Source organism: Vigna unguiculata, chromosome 10 (genome assembly GCF_004118075.2).
Source record: "Vigna unguiculata cultivar IT97K-499-35 chromosome 10, ASM411807v1, whole genome shotgun sequence".
Taxonomy (NCBI): Eukaryota; Viridiplantae; Streptophyta; class Magnoliopsida; order Fabales; family Fabaceae; genus Vigna; species Vigna unguiculata.
In genome coordinates, this window is record NC_040288.1 from 37,206,014 (window position 1) to 37,224,616 (window position 18,603).

The 18,603-nt window shown below is 25.7% G+C and overlaps 1 protein-coding gene across 1 annotated transcript; it reads left to right on the plus strand.

The window, feature by feature from the left end:
* Positions 1 to 5,841: 5,841 nt before the first annotated feature.
* Positions 5,842 to 7,199, plus strand: LOC114166317 (NDR1/HIN1-like protein 12). Its single transcript, XM_028051031.1, has one exon. The coding sequence runs from the start codon at positions 5,854 to 5,856 to the stop codon at positions 6,745 to 6,747; it is 894 nt and encodes a 297-aa protein (XP_027906832.1). The 5' UTR covers positions 5,842 to 5,853; the 3' UTR covers positions 6,748 to 7,199.
* Positions 7,200 to 18,603: the final 11,404 nt, after the last annotated feature.

Sequence of the window (18,603 nt, forward strand, 5' to 3'; positions counted from 1 at the left end):
AATTAACTTTATTTTTATGAAAACTTTCTTAATTAAATCGTTTTTCAAGTTTAACAATATATTATCTAAAAATTATTTAAATACTAATACTAATAAAATATATGTATAATTTCTCAGAAAAAATTATCCATATATTAGAAAAAAGTTAGTATTTTATATAAGTGCAACTCAATTAAGAACATAATTTTTAAATCAAGTGTGTTACCATCTCAATGAAACCTAAATAACACTATATTATAAAATATTTAAATATATAATATATCATATATAAACTAGTTATGTCAATCTTTCGTGACAAATTTTTAAAATTAAAATTTAATTTATTTAATTAATAAAATCTAACTTAAAGCTGAACTCTTTTTTTTCAATTTAATAAACGATAATTTCAACACATAATTAATAATTTGTAACTAAATACTTTACCAATAATTTGACTGATTTACCTTACTTTCAAAGGTATATAATGTTAAACTTGTTCATTATCATTTATTTGTTAGAATAACACTTCTTTATATTGACCCAAATATTTCCAATGGGGAAAACTGATTCTTATGTGCATAATGCATTAAATTCATGTGTCCTTTCTACATTAAATCATTCTGCCTTTTAAATGTCAATAATAAATTCATTAGTTGTTTCTTGTTGAGGTGTCTGTGATTTGGGATCACAAGAGAATAAGTGAATAAAATGCAACCTACATGCAAATCTCGTATATCATCAATCCACGTTTAAGTTGTTCTTTTCATGCATTAATAATTGAACCTTCAAATGCGTAAACAGTTCATTTCTTTTATCAAATAATTGTCACATGAATATGTCACTGTCACTATTTTACTTTTAGTATATAGTTATTATTTTATTTTAATTTAATCTCAATTTAATTAAATGTTTTTATTTTCATTTAAAAATTATGATCATTTTTCAATATCAAGTTTGATTATTATTTAAAAAAGGTTAAAATACTCCATTGGTCCATGTTTTTGTTGAAAAATCTCAAATAGGTCCTAAGATTTTTTTTAGTCTCAATTAGGTCCATATTTTTGAAAATATGTAACAATTAGGCTCATTCCGTTAGTATAGAGTTAACGGTGTTAAAGATGTGTCACGTGTCAGCTCCACATTTTTTTGAATTTTTTTAAAAATTTTTTTTAAAATTTTTGATTTTCTTTTGAAAATTATTCATGCCACGTATCACGTCAGTATTGTGCCACGTGTCAAGTCAGTAAGGTGCCACGTGTCAAATCATTGTCTGAATCTCAATTTGGTCCATATATTTGTTATTTTTATTACATTTCAGTCCATTTTTTTAAAATTTTTTAAATATATTTATTTTAACTTTTTTCAAAATTGTTTTAAAATTTTATATTTAAATTTATAAAATTGTTAATTTTAAACCAACTCTAACATTTGTATATAAATTATTTAAAACAATTTTGTAACAAGTTAAAATAAATATTTTAAAATTTTAAAACAAAATATAAAATAAACTTAATATTATTAAAATGTTTAATAAAATATCATTATAAAATTTATATAAAAGTTAAATTTGATCTCAATTTGGAAAGGATGAAATTGAAAATTAAAAAAAAATGAACTGAAATATAATTAAAATAACAAATATATGGACCAAATTGATATTCAAACAATGACTTGACACGTGTCACGTCAATATTGTGCCACGTGTCAAGTCAGTAAGGTGCCACGTGTCAAATCATTGTCTGAATCTCAATTTGGTCCATATATTTGTTATTTTTATTACATTTCAGTCCATTTTTTTAAAATTTTTTAAATATATTTATTTTAACTTTTTTCAAAATTGTTTTAAAATTTTATATTTTTATTTATAAAATTGTTAATTTTAAACCAACTCTAACATTTGTATATAAATTATTCAAAACAATTTTGTAACAAGTTAAAATAAATATTTTAAAATTTTAAAACAAAATATAAAATAAACTTAATATTATTAAAATGTTTAATAAAATATCATTATAGAATTTATATAAAAGTTAAATTTGATCTCAATTTGGAAAGAATGAAATTGAAAATTAAAAAAAACTGGACTGAAATATAATTAAAATAACAAATATATGGACCAAATTGATATTCAAACAATGACTTGACACGTGTCATCTTACTGACTTGACACGTGGCACAATATTGATGTGACACATGGCATGAATAATTAAAAAAAAATTAAAAAAAATAAAAAAATTCAAAACATGAGAAGCTGACACGTGGCATATCCTTAACACCGTTAACTCTATACTAACGGAATGGACCTAATTGTTACACATTTTCAAAAATATGGACCTAATTGAGACTAAAAAAAATCTTAGGACCTATTTGAGATTTTTCAACAAAAACATGGGCTAAGAGAGTATTTTAACCTTTAAAAAATATTCTTATATATGATTTTTCATTAAAATATTAAGTTATCAGGATTGTTTTTTTCGATTTAAAGTTATATTAAAAATGGTTTAACAGTATTTTTTGTTTCTACCATGTGATGATTTAATTTTTTTCTTTCTTTGTTTTTTTACTGTGACTCCTACATTTTTAACGAAGATTCAATGTGATCGCTCATATTATATCATTAACATCATTTAGTTCATTTTATTCTTGGATTGAACAATAAATGTGTAAAAAGAGTGGGTGATTGTATTAACATATGTCAGTTTCACTACTGACAGAATAATACTGATGATAATAAATTTATCGATAAACTTAATTTATCGACAAATTCTTTTGTCAGATTTTATATTTTAATTTATTGATATTCTTTCGTATTCATTTGTAAAATTTGTTGAAAAGATTAATCAGTAAATTATAATTATTATTATTGACAAATAGTTCTGTCATTACTTTATCATCACAATTACCGACAAACTCATTTAATCGATAAATCTATCAATAATTTGGGTGACAAATTTCCTCGCCCCATTTGATGAAGTTTTATGTATATTAAAGAGAGATGAGTGAGAAAAATATGAGAAGAAGAAGAATAAGAGAGGAGGAGGAGGAAGAGGAAAATAACAAGAGGTGAAAGTGGAGGTAGAGGAGGAGGAGATGGTGAGGCGACAATGGCTCTTAGTGACACAGAGGGTCGTTGGTAACGTGTAGGTGGAGGATGTTGATAATGGTGGTTGCTAGAGATAGAGAAGAAGGTGGAGGAAGAAGAAGAGGAAAGAGGAAGATGAGGATGACCTAAAGGTGATAGTGGTGGCTAGTGGTGGAACTTGACCAAAAATTCTAGGGGGGCCAAATTATATTTGTTATATATAAATTATTATTTTTAATTAAAAAAATTAATTTCTTTTAATTAAAAAATAATAATTTCTTTACATCAATTTTTTTATTCAAAATAAGCACTCATGACAATAGAATCTAAACAATAGAATCTAAATAATATAACAATGAATAATCTTCTAGACGCATTTGATATGAACCCCATTTTAGATAAGCCCTTTGTACCTCATCAATTTAATTTGGTGGGTATTGCCAAATTTGAAGACGCTTTCCCGGATCACGTTCTAAAGCATTTTCAAATTCATTATATGTAACTTTAGGAACCTTAGAGAGTTATTTTTCGTTTTCTTCAATATTTGAATTCTCATGAAGTTTCTCAGTTTTAGATGACGTAGATGTACTTTTTTCATCTTCATCACAAGCATTCCTCTTGAAAAAAGAATCAATTATTTTACTCTTTATCATAATTTTTCTAATATAAAGTTTTCACCTCTCACCTATTTACAAAAAGATAAAATTATGAATACCCCAAATTAAATCTTAAAAGCAAGACTCAATATTTTAAGAAAATTAATAACTTCTAAATGATTAGCTTCCCTTACCTTAGAGTAGATTCCTAATCTTGTTCTTCCCTTACACAACTTCAAAGCCTAAAATAACTCTATCTACATAAAGAAGAGTTTGATCAACAATTAAAGCATGATTTTATGATCTCTAACAGATAAAGATATGTCTAGAGCGTAGAAAAGCCACATACAATAGATAAACATATTGCTTCAAAAATAAAAAGGAAAAGATGAACTTACTCAAAAGAAGAAATTGTTCGATCCAAAATGTTCCTTAACTCTTCAATTTTGTCCTAGTGCAATTTGATTTTAAAAATAATAAGGAATTGATGGTCAAAATTGAGATGAAAATAAAACGGGAGAGAGAGATGAAGGCACGGAAGAAAGAAACCAAATAAAAAAGTTTAAGAAATTATATTAGAAAAAAACATAATTTTTAAATTTTAAAAAAGATTTTTCAAAATAAATTAATATAAATAAGGTAATAATATATAAATAAAGTAATAATATATAAATATATTTTTTTAAATATATAGAAAATAAAATAAAATAAAAATCAATTAATATAAATAAAATAATAATTTATAAAAATTATTTTTTAAATACATAGAAAATAAAATATATAAAAAAATGGTTGCGGCTCCCCCTTGTCCCTTCGTACTTCCGCCAATGGTGGTGGCGTGGCGATTTGACAACTATGAGGAGAGGAGTAAAAAGTGAAGAAATAAAGGAAAAAGAAGACAAGGAAGAATGATCATGCAATTTATCAACAAATGTTATCGATAATCAGAATCTATTAGTAATTACCAACGATTATTTACTGACGGATTTGTGGTTTGTCTTATTGTTATTATAGATTTGTGGCTTGTTACTAATTATCGACAGATTTGTGGCCTGTCGGTAAAGTTTACCAATGAGCACTTTACAAATGGATTTTTGTATGCTAGTAACGAAATTTTTTTGCTATTACTAACGGATAGTGCCCGTCGAAATATGCAATTTTCTTATAGTGGTCATCTCGAAATAATATTATTAATACTACATATTGAATTCTTTAAAATAATATAGGAAACATATTAAGTCAAAATGAATTGAGAAATAATTGAATCCTTATTAGAGTTGTCAATTTGATCCATGGATCAGCCTTAACCCACCTTCGAATAAGTCCCATTTTAGGGGGTCTAAATGAGGGACAAAATGAAGTCCAACCTCCAAAGTTTATTCTCAAGTGGGTTAGGATAATGGTCAAAGTGGGCTTGGTTCCACTACAAACACTTTAATTAACTCTTAAAAGCAACACCTTCAACCTGAGTCAAGTCGTCTCAAGCCAAAGGTCAAGACAGACCATCGTTAATCGAAGGTAAAAAAATGGCCTTCTCAGGCTAAAGGTTGAGATAGGCTCGATCTAGTTGAAGGACAAAACAAGTTGTATATCAAGTTGATGGTATTAATCGGATCAAAGATCAATATCAATCAAGTTGATCCTAAGGTCAAAACGGATCAACCCAAATTTAAGGTCGAGATGGACCTAGGTCATAAATTAAAAAAAGCCAACCCAAACCAAAAATCGAGACCTGACAACCCAAGTGGAACATTGAGACTGAAGATTGAACATATAGGAAAAAAATACTATTAAACTAAAACTGTTTTAAAAATTTTAAAAAGAAAAACTTATTTTATCTTAACTTCCAAATTATATGATGAGACTATTCATTGTGCCATACAATATCTTTTGGTTTTTCTGAATATGAAATATGTACCTATTTCTATCCAACTACATCTAACATTTTCTTTAACAAAGATGTAAACGAGTCTCATTGTTAACTTACGGGTTTGTTATTCACATTACGTTAGTAAAAGCAAATAAAGAAAAGAAGTTGGATAAAGACAAAGCAAGGCATAAAACAGGGAAAAAAAATAAAGTAAAACACATAGCATCAAGTGAGATCAATAATCAGCCATTGATATGATCTAAAAAAACTAAAAGAGAAACACACCCATGCTTTGATTCCAAGTTTCCCTCATTATTCCGTCTCATATGGATTTCCTTTCACTTTTTCACTTCTTCACTATTTCCACAACCTCCACCATTTGTAGCTGCCACTTCCACAGAACCATCCTCATATATGATACACCAAACACTCACACACACAACTTCTTTAACTACGTCTCAACGACTCCTCCCATGGCAGAAATGCAGATACAGCATCAAGAAGACCACAACCATATCCCTAATAACCCTAATAACCCTAACCCTAATCCAAACCCTACCCATTACACACACTACCGTTTCCCTGGCAAAGTTCCTCACCATCAACGCCACCACATGGACAAAGCTACACCTTCACGCTTCAAACCCAACGCACCCAAACGTGAACACTGCATCTGCATCACCGTTTTCCTCCTCTTACTTGGCATCATACTCCTCATCCTATGGCTCGCCTACCACCCTACCAAGCCGCGTTTCACGGTGGCCAGCGCCGCCGTCTACGGCCTCAACGCCACAACGCCGCCACTCATATCCATCTCCTTGCAATTCAACGTCGTCATAAGGAACCCTAACAGGCGTGTCTCCATTTACTTCGACAGGCTCTCGGCCTACGTTTCCTACCGAAACCAACCCATCACGCCGCATGTCATGCTTCCACCGCTCTTCCTGGACAAGCACAGCGCCGTGTCACTGTCGCCGGAGATCGGAGGCGTGCCGGTGCCCGTGTCGGTGGAGGTGACGAATGGATTGGTGATGGACGAGAGTTATGGAGTGGTGGATGTGAAACTTGTGTTGTATGGAAGGTTGAGGTGGAAAGCTGGTGAAATAAACTCAGCACATTATGGATTGTATGTGAAATGTGATGTGTTGATGGGTCTGAAGAAAGGTATTGTGGGTCAGGTTCCTCTTCTTGGATCTCCGGTTTGCGACGTGAACACATGAATACTATGTTCTGTTCCACATTTGACGCGATTCTTCGATTTCTAACATGTTTGAAAACATGCTGGAAAAGTGACATATATGTCTGATTAATAAAGTACAATGTGTGCATGCATGTATCTTAGTGATCCTATTCTTACTACATTTTAATATTTTTCTGTCAAAAACCAGCAAATAGGTATAGAAGTTGGATTTTGTATCTGGGGGACTTATGTTTTGTGTTTGAGTGATATGTAATAGAACGTAGAGATTTGATTGTTTAAAGTCGCATTATTGTACAATGTTTATGTTATGGATGTAGAAAGATTTATAAAATATAGAATCATAAATATTATGAATTAAATGCATGGCATGGTTTTTTGGATTTTGGATTGAATAGTGGCACAGAGGAATCAAAATTGGACGAGTGAGATTTGATGCAACAGAAGTAGCAAGTTGTCATGTATTGTCTTTATCTTATCTTGTTACCAGATCAGAAAAATGTCTTGTCCTTATCTTACATAAATAAAGTGGTTATTGCTTTTGTAAAGCCAGAAGAACATATACTAGATATTATTTTATCAACTTTTGTCTTTACTTGTTGAAAAGGAAAGAGAATAAGATTGAACTTGTTCAGTAAGAAAAGAAGAAACTTGGGTAAGTCTTTTTATCAGGGTATTATTATTGGTCACATAACACAACACTTTGGTAAAAACAAGTGAAAAGAATGGTTAGTCCGTGAACTTCAAAAGGTCATGTTCATCTCAAAAACCTGCGAGAATTTATCTAAAATTGATAATAAGCTATTGAAGAAAATGAGATTGGACAGATATTATTAATTAAAGAAATTATAACATAGATAAAAACAAATATTTAAGAATTATACATTTATTTTGTCCGTTACTATTAATATTTATCTTAGAAAAAATCAAATTTATTGGTTATTAAAAAGAATTGAAATTTGTAATATTGTATAACTTTTTTATTTTGTGATATTTTATGTTTATCAATTATAATTTTATCTTTTTCTTGTGATATTTTACAGCTAGCCTACTAAAATCGATTTTTAATTAATTTTTTAAAAAACTTTTATCTCATGTGATATCATTAAGTAATGAGTGCAAATTCATATCTTTTTGCTAATAATTTTTTTTGTTTTCTTTTGAGGTCTGCATCTCATAAATAGTGGTTATCCTGTGGAACAAATATTGAATAAAAATTGGTAGAATAAACAATGAATGTCCTTTCGAATATACTTCTACCACAAAATTTATTGCAAAAGGACAAATACGACAACTAATCAATGTTGTGCAGACTAAGACTTAATAACTCACATCACTTGAATATAAAATGACATAAAGATCCAAACATATTTTCTTATCTTGTTTTAAAAGTTCAAACTTATATCTTTCTTTTTTTTCATTTACTCACTGTTAAAATGTTTTTATTTATCTATTTATTTAAGAGTGTAAGATAACTAAGATTAGTTATTGTTTTTTCTAATTATTTTATCTTCACCTAATTCGTAAATATTTAATGTGTACTATGAAAAAAAAAAATTAACGACAATAAAATGTCATATTAGAAAAAAACTTGAACGGGAGCATATCAATGAGAAAAGTGTTCAAACATTCAATAAATCTGAAATATATGATATTATTCGAAGTTTATTTAAAACTGTAAAAATACACTCTTTAGTAAATATCAACACACTCTACTTAAATTTATTGTTTATTAAATTTTATTGTTAACGGGTTAATATCTATTTAATTTCACGACGTGTACGTTATGATATGATATGTTTATTAGAATTTATCGTGTCATTTATCTTCGGTCTATTATTAGATTATTTAATTTCTACTCAATATGTATATGTTTTAATATAAAAGGTGGGTTGAAGATCTTATATTTATTAAAAAGTTATAGTATATAAAAGTGCATACATATCTTTAGGAATAATTTTTTGCAAGATCGAATTATATTTGGAATTTATATCTTAAAAATATAATTAATAATAACTAATCATATTTCACAAGAAAATAAAATCGTATCAAACAAACAAATAATACAAGTAATTGAAAAAAGATTTAGTTTTTAAAATTAATGACAATAATTCTAAGGATAAATTTTTAAAGTTTTAAATATACATTTTATCTTAAAATTCATTGCATGTGGCATTTATGTTTGCTTGCATATAGTTGAATCTTCTTAGGGAATGTTTATTCCACATCAATTTTATTTTTGAGTCTAACAAGGTTGACTAAAATTAATATGTGGTCAAAACAATTTATGTCTCCTGTGTCACTCTGATATTGTTTGAATATTCGCATAAATAATGCATGCATTCTTTTATTGTATGTGGGGTTTAAAAATCTATTGATTTAAGCTATTTCAAAAGAAATAATAGAGATATATTTAAAATTGAATTTAAACTTTGTATATTTTAAAAATATAAATTTTATACATAAAATTATATTTAATTTAATAAATTTATCACATATAGCAATTTCTTTTTAAATAAGAACACAAAAACATATTCACGTGTTAATGAACACACTATTTACTTTTTAAAATATACAAAAAAGTGAGTAAAATGATATATTTAGAGAGAAATGCATGTGTTGTTATTACAAAGTAGGTGCAACAAACCACCTGGGAAGTTGGTGATCGACCTTCTAATAAATTCATGATAGTCATTTATTAGTCTATAGTGGGATATAGTTAATAAAAGTTTTTCAAAAGGTGTTTAATAATGCGCAAACTTATCTTAATTATTGAGGTACAATTTAAAATTCTTGTATTTTTTGTATAATAGTGAACCAAAAACAATTTATATTACAGTATTATATGGAGTGAAAATGATGTTTGATTGATATATGTCATATAATATATCATGTTGTGTAATATATTTAAATAATTCATTTATTATATTTTAAGTACAAAAAAATTGTTATGATTTACTCACTGTAGTTTATGATATTATGCTGTTATCAGTAACACCAGTGAGATTAAGTATGAATATAGAGTTTTTTTTTTCTTTTATGTATTTTTGGTTAATAGAATACATTTGTATATATATTTTGAAAATCACTAAGATAATTGAATATTTTTTATTATTATATTATCTCGTAACATAAATAGAGTCACGATCACACGTGCAAAAAAACCTTTTACATGAATTTTTATTTAAGTTATAATCCACTCGGTATAATAAATGAACTAATATTTGTAAATATTACAAGATATTTTATATGGGTCATAGTTTCAACTAGTATATAAATTGGACATGATCAGTGATATTTTGATAATAAAATTAAAGACTTTCTATATAGATTTAACCCAAAATCGATATACATAGTGATTCGATGATAATTTTGTAATAAATTTCAAAAAAAATTTATATTGGTTGGATTCAGAATCGGTACATAAAGTGGTATTGTAAATGCTGACGAAATTACAAACAAAAAAGATTTCATGAGTTGTGTAAGATAACTGTCATTAAGGACTTATCCGCGGTGTATTGCATATACAAAATGAACTTTCCAAATCTTTTGAGGATCATAGAACTAGCAAGAAACTCTAAAAAGAGTAAATAATTAAACTCAAGAAATAAAAAGGAAATAGAGAGGTAAGAAGAGATGAGAAAACAGAGAGAGAAAAGAGAAGATTGAAAGCTCGAATGTGTTGTATTCTAAATGAAGCACAAACCCTTATTCGATTGAGAAAGGGGTTTGTGACGAGCCAAACCCATGACTCGCAGCTAAAATCTAGTGAGAAACCAAGTTCCCATGACTTGTGGATGTGAAGTTAATGCTAACCTCCCCGGGTGAGCATTTCCAAAATTGCGCAAACATATCACAACAACTTGCTACTTGTACGGATAGAACTGCCCTTAACAGAAAAGAGAAAAATAACTTTGTTGTTCCAATCGCAGGGGTTTTGCGACCCTTTTGCAACACTCTGATATATAACAATCTCCCACATATTGAAAAGGGCAAGAGAAGGAAATAAAAGAAGAAAATTATGGGTATCATTAAGATGTAATACATCAGAATTGGTGTAACAAGCTATATGAACCAAACTTAGATATTTACCATGCAATGTAATTGGTATAATAAGCTATATGAACCAAAAACACTTAGTATGTGTTAGCGGTTTATTAATCACATACATCCTTACAATTCTTGTTGTTATCTTTGTGTTGCGCTTACTAGGTCATGCACATACACAATATTCATGAGTTCCCTAAAGATCTTGCTAAGATATCATACAAGCGGTCCCATTTGACACCCATATAGGTAATTTCATCAAGTATATGCTGCAAATCATACACCACTTGTAAGGGATATAAAAATTATTAAAAAAAAATAAACTGAAATTCTTACACCATATTGAATTTTAATTGCAAAGTTTAACCTCTCAATAATGCACTCTAACACTTTCACACACATTATAGGAATGAACATAATTAATTAAAAAATAAAAATCAATTTAGTGTTATCAGAACTAACAAGTGACTTGTTTTTACCCCTATGAACCTTATTTATGAAATCTTCCATCACAAAGGTTGGTTACCCTCACTTATTTGTTTCTAAGTGGCTTAAGTCTCGTTTCCCTTGATGTTTCTAAAATCATATTTCTTCCCTGGAGTTTTGTCAGAGGGATCTGCTAGATTCTGTTTCAACTTCACATAGCCAATGTAAATTATTCTAGTCTTTAGCTAGCTATTACTGATTGGTAATCACAATGTATTGACACAGAGGGGGTTGGTTTCATTCCTAATGGAATTTAGCTAAGAAGTTCATCAACCACTCAACTTCACAACTAACCATTTCAAGAGCAACAAACTCATATTTCGTTGTTGATCAAGCAATAATGTTTTCCTGGATTATCTTTATGTAATCACACTACCCCTAAGTGTGAATACTTAACCACTGATTGATTTTGTCTCATCTAAATCAGATATCTAGTTAACATCATTATACCCTTCTAGTACAGTGAAAATTACATATACTCAATGGTATAATCCATTGAACCTATAACACCGCGTTAGGATGCTACCAAAATACTTATAATTTTTTTTATATTCATTTTTCACCATAAAAAATTGAAGATGAAAATTTCATTTATTTCATAAAATAAATGTTTCACACATTAAAATATATTCAATACTAAAAACATTTTAAAGTGTTCAATAATTAAAACTATTCCAAATACATTTGAGATAAACAACTTTCTTCTGAATGCAAACTCAAGCTCCTCATTGCAATGCATCTATAACATCATCAGCAACCTCATATGCTATTGTATAAGACAAATTATACGATCATCACAGATAGAAACCACAACCATAAACATACAAGGGTGAGCTAACTTAAAATAACATAATAGTTAACATAAGTTATATAACTAATAAAATTATCATATCACACCTCACCCAAGCATTTATTATCAAATCATTCAATATCACATAATTAAATAATTATTCACAATGTCTATTATCTCATTCATTGACAACAAGCTCATGTGAAATTTCACTTGAAGAGGTTCAATCGTCAACATAATCCTCGCGTGTAACTTACCATCCAAACTAACTCACTTTTAGAGTTAAACACACTCTTCCTTCTTATTTCGCAGAAGTCTCCAAACGGCTTTTGACACAAAAATATAATTTTTAACCAATTTTTTTTTCATTAATTAATTTCATCCCCCTAACCAATTTGTATCACATAGTTTTCTTTTTATAGAAAAAAAAATTGCGTCATTTGCCCCTACACTACACTAAATATCTCTTCAATTTTATCACCTTAACCACTAAGAAAAAAACACATGATTGAGCCTACATCGCTTAGAAAACTAACTCAGCACCTATTCATAATTTAATCCAGCCCCTAAATAAAAATTATGCGTACCCAACCCCAACACATGTGCCTTCCCCATAGCATGCATTTAACTATGTTAAAACTGCATCGCATGTTTTTATTATAATATTATTTAAACCAACGAAATAATTGGAGGAGCTTCCAATATACCTATACTGCTTCAACAAATTTCTAAAAGCTTCAACATTTCCTATCTTTATACTTTTTTTTTCATAAACCTGTGCTTAGATAGCTCTTGGTGAATAAATCACTGCTCGACGCATGTTATGATATGACAAAATCATTCCTTTTTTATTTCCACTTGATTTTCTAAAATCTAAGCTAACATCTTTCTAAAACCAATTAATATAATAATATAAATGTATATACCAATTCATTACAAAGTATATATAATATTGTAAAATAACATATTCTTACATACAATAAAAAAATATAATATAATATATATCATGCTTTTCTTGTATGAAATTTATATATATATCATGCTTTTTTTTATGAAGTTTATAATATAATATACGAATGTCTCAAAACTCGTTTAAAAAAAACACTTACTCAATTTATTTGTTTTTTTACATCCGCTCACCACATTTTTTTCCCTTTTTATTAAATAACCAACACCAGTGTACATCTTTCTCCTACCATACCAACCAACCAACTCTAAAAATCTCATTACAAATTCTAGTTAATTATGAAAAAAAAGTCATTATCATATCCAAACAAAATATTTAGTTAATTTTTATTAGAATATATCATTTCACAATAAAATAATATATAAATTAATTAACTCTCTTTACTTTGATCGACAACACCTTTTTCTTTAGTTAATATTATTAAAAGACATCTTAAATCCTTCTTTATCGTCCTTCCAAAATATCTTTTCTTAATATTTCAACTCTCTAATCTGAAAAAAAAAATATAATCATATTCTAACAAACACACAATCTCACAACCAAATTATTCTTGTATATAAACAATATCTAATTAAATAAATTCTAAAAAATAACTTTTTCTTCATTAAACTCCCTCGATTTAAATGCTTATAAAAACTCTTCTTAATCATAATTTAAAGGGAAAACATATATATTAAAAAAATCTCATCAAACTATCTTAATCTTTCAACTGCAACCTCTCCTCATGAATATGTTATAGCAACAAAACAAAGTATTTATCAAATTCTACTATTAAATAGAGTTTATAAATACATATTTGAAAGATGAGATTTCTAATAAAATAAAATGAACATCTATATTTTATTTATAAATGTTTCTTTTCTATTTATTTCAATTTTATACATTTAAAAATATTTATAAGTTTTACACTTTTTTTTTGTCGACTTAGCTTTTAATTATGATAAAAAAAAACTTATTTTTAAATTTTAATGAAAAAAAGCTTGATATTAGTTTGCCTTTACCTAAGATTATCACAAGTGTTTAAAAATAGTCATGATTAGTGAAAGACATATTTAAAAGAAATTCAATAAATGTTAAATTAAAATTATGGACTCTAGAGTTCGAATAAATTGGAAGTAGAAATGAGTTATAATTTAGAGTATAAAACTAAAGTGTAAAACACTTTGATTGGATGAGAGTCATGCCAAACATGTGAGTTGTTTAGACAAGAAAAATCTACACGGCATAATTGAGAGAATTAGTTGGATGAGAGTTACTGAACTAATTTAAAAAAAAAATGTTTTGTGATAAATAAATCAAAACAAATAGACACATGTAAATATACAAATATAAATAACTGTACAAAACTGATATTTATTATAATAAATTTGGCCAGATAACCTGTCTGAATCTATAAATTATAATAAAATTAAAATAAAATTACAGCATTAACTTTATTGATAAATATACTTTGTACTGTGTTTACACTCATACAATTTTGATTTATTATATAAGATAAATTTTATCTTTTAATAATAATTATTTTAAAATCATTAATATTTTACAAATATGCACATTAAATATAAAAATAAACGTACAAAATTAAGTTTTATTATAATAAATTTGTCCAAGTCAACTAGGCTAAATAGTATAATTAAAAACATAACTTTAACTTTCTTGATAAATATGTTTTATATTGTTTTTTTTTTCATAAAATATTCAAGAAATTAATTCTTCATGATGTAAAACTTAGGGGTTATATATTTGAAAAAAAAAAATAGAGAAGAGATTGAATCCATAGATCATAAGCAATATCTCGTTTAAGGTTTTTCATTGCTGCTCCATGTTCCAGTGATATTTTTTCCGTCGCATTTTCACCTTTAATTTTGTAACCTAATCATCTTCTTTTAGGTCAATTTTGTTTTGTGATCACCCTCTCATTCAATTATAATTTATTATATAAGATAAATTTAATATATTTTAGATTTAATTATATTTTAATTATATGCTAAATTTGAAAACTTTTAATTAAATTCTTAAATAATTTTTGTGTTATATTGAACACTCAATAAAATTTTTTTATTTGAGTTCCAGCATGTAATTTTTTTCTATTAATGGGATGATATGCTTATTAATACAAGAATGACATTATTATTATTTTATTATGTCATATGACTAGTTGTCACCATATATTATTTTATTATTTGTTTTATTTTAAAAAATTTTAATTTTTAATTATGAATTTTTAATTATTTTAATTTATAATTTTATAATTGTATAATTTTATATTTTTATATTTTTATTATTTTTATTCAAAATTTTATAATCATAAAATTATGATTCTATGATTTGAATACGAATTAAAAATATATCATTATTTTATATTTCATAATATCATAATTTTCTAATTATACAATTTTAAATTAAAATATTAAAATTATACAATTATACAATTAAAAAAATTATAAAATTATAAAATTTTAAATTTTAAAATAAAAATATAATAAAATGATATGAGTAATGTGATTATACTTAACACCCATATAACCCATCTAACAAGAAAAGCTAATAGCAGGATTTAATATACAAATTTAAATTAATTGAATACCACCAAAATTTATAATTAGTTGAATAGAAAATTATCAAATTTAGCAAAGATTTAAAACACAAATAAACCTATATTTCATAATAATTGTTTTAAAATCATTAATATTTTTATTAATTTAAAATATAAAGACTTTTAAGTTTTTAAGTTTACGATGTATATTTACCAAATTCAACTTTTATCACAAAATAAGTTGTATGCTAATCTTATTATTTAAAAAAGACCTTCATTTTTAATAAACTTATACCTAATTCTGATTTATAGTAAATGTATCTCCATTAAAGTACCTCACAAGTTAGGAAATATAGTTTATTTTAGAAAATATAGTTTTTTGAAAATATTTCTCAATTCTAATAAAAATGTTTTAACAAAATTAGTGTAATAAATAATTAATTTATTATTCAGAAATACGCATAAGCATTTTTAAAATATCAATGACATACTAAATAAATGTATCTTCATCATAATTATACTTAATTTTTAATAAATAATTATACTTATAATAAATAAATACCTTCATTTATAATAAACTTATACTTAATTTTAAATTATAATGAATGTATCTCCATTAAAGTACCTCACAAGTTAGGAAATATAGTTTATTTTGGAAAATATAGTTTTTTGAAAATATTTCTCAATTCTAATAAAGATGTTTTAACAAAATTAGTGTAATAAATAATTTATTTATTATTCAGAAATACACATAAGCATTTTTAAAATATCAAGGACATACTAAATAAATGTATCTCCGTCATAATTATACTTATTTTTTAATAAATATTTATACTTATACTAAATAAAGACCTTCGTTTATAATAAACTTATACTTAATTCCGATTTATAATAAATGTATCTCCATTAAAGTACCTCACAAGTTAGTCAGAAGTTAGGAAATATAGTTTATTTTGGAAAATATAGTTTTATGAAAATATTTCTCAATTCTAATAAAGATATTTTAACAAAATTAGTGTAATAAATAATTTATTTATTATTCAGAAATACACATAAGCAATTTTAAAATATTAATGGCATACTAAAATCGTGTTTTTTTAATCTATAACTACGTATAATTAAGGGTTAAATATGTTTTTGGTCCCTCAAGTTTCAGCGAAAATTGAAATTAGTCCCGTTTCAAAATTTTTGACCAATTTAGTCCATCATCTTTTAAAATGCGTGAATTTAGTTCTTTTAACCAAATTTTGTTAAGTTTTTTTGACGTTTCAAGCGCATTTTATGATAATATTTAAATTATTTATATTGTTTGACACATTTTTGTTTCAATGTTAATTTAAATACTATCATGAAATACGCTTGAAACGTCAAATAAACTTAACAAAATTTGGTTAAAAAGACTAAATTCACGCATTTTAAAAGATGAGGACTAAATTGGTATAAAGTTTTGATGAGGGACTAATTCCAAAATTTACTAAAACTTGAGGGACCAAAAATATATTTAACCATATAATTAATAACTATATGTCTCGTCTAGGTATTTCTTTCTGATTGCTATTTTTAAATTTAAGTAATAATTTATGATAAAAAATATTTTTTAATTTTTTCAATTTAGTACTATTTTTGAAATTTAAATAATTATTCATTATAAAAAATTTATTTACTCCTTTATTATTTTAGTAATTGTATATTTTTTAAATTTAAATAACTATTTATAATAAAAAATTATTTACACAACATTATTTTAATATTTTTATTTCAATAATAAAAATTTATTTTGTCCATATATATGTGACTATATATTTCAATTTTAAATTTACTCTTTCAATTTTTATTTTTACAATTTAAATAATTTTTAGATATTTAATAATGTGTTAATAGTTACGATTAAGGATGTCAACGAGGGTAGGGTACGAGCTCGTATTCTACCCGCTGGATAAATATATGTCCTATACTCGTTTTCATATTTGTGTGAGTATCCGCATGCGGGTATCCACACATTTCTTCTAATATCCACGGGTATTCGTAAGTATTTAGAAAAAAAAATTAATATTTAACCACATATTTTAACCATAAATTTAAAAAAATACAATGTATAACATTCATAAATTTCAAAGAAAGTGCAAATAATCCATTTAAATAATATTAGATGACAGTTTATAATTAAATGAAATTTTTTTAAAACCAATTGATAAAAAATAACTCATTTAAAATCAATGTGCGAATATTTTAATAATATTTTTTTAATTTTTTTAATTTAAATTAAAGTATAACGATACATATACTATATACTATGATACTCTTACATGCTCCATTAACATATTAACATGCGAGTATAAAAAAATATCTGATACCTGTTATCTATTTTTATCATGTATATTTTCTATCCGTTACGAATTTTATATATATATGGATAATTTTTTTTATATCCCTAATTACGATACCTATGTTTATGCCCGTCTTTAATAACGGAGAATTAATAATTATAACGATAATAATTTTGAAAAATAAAAAGTTTCTTTTTCCTTTTATTTGAATCCTCTTAAAATCATGTTAAAATTAGTACGTTAAAGAATTTAATTTACGATATGTAAACTAACTTAGAGTAATTAATAAATGTAAAAAAAATTATGTAATTATTTATTTATAAATTAAAATATATAATAAATTCATTTGATTTTTTGATTTTCTAAGTTCATTTTGTAATTTTTAATTTTTAAAATTTAAATAATTTGTAGATATTTAACTATGCGTACACCACTACGCTGGTCTTTTACAATGGAGATTAATTAAAATTATTTTGAAAAATAAAAAGTTTATTTTTCCTTTTATCAAAATCCTCTTAAACTTATATTAAAATTAGTTGATGACGTTAAAGATTTTAATTTACAATATATGTCCACCAAATTGGAGTAATTAATATAAGTACAAAAAGTTATGCAATTATTTATTTTAAAATTAAAATATATAATAAATTCATCGATTTTTAGAATAATTATATTAAAAATATATTTGTTATGGTTCTATTTCTGAAAAATTTGGACAACGGATA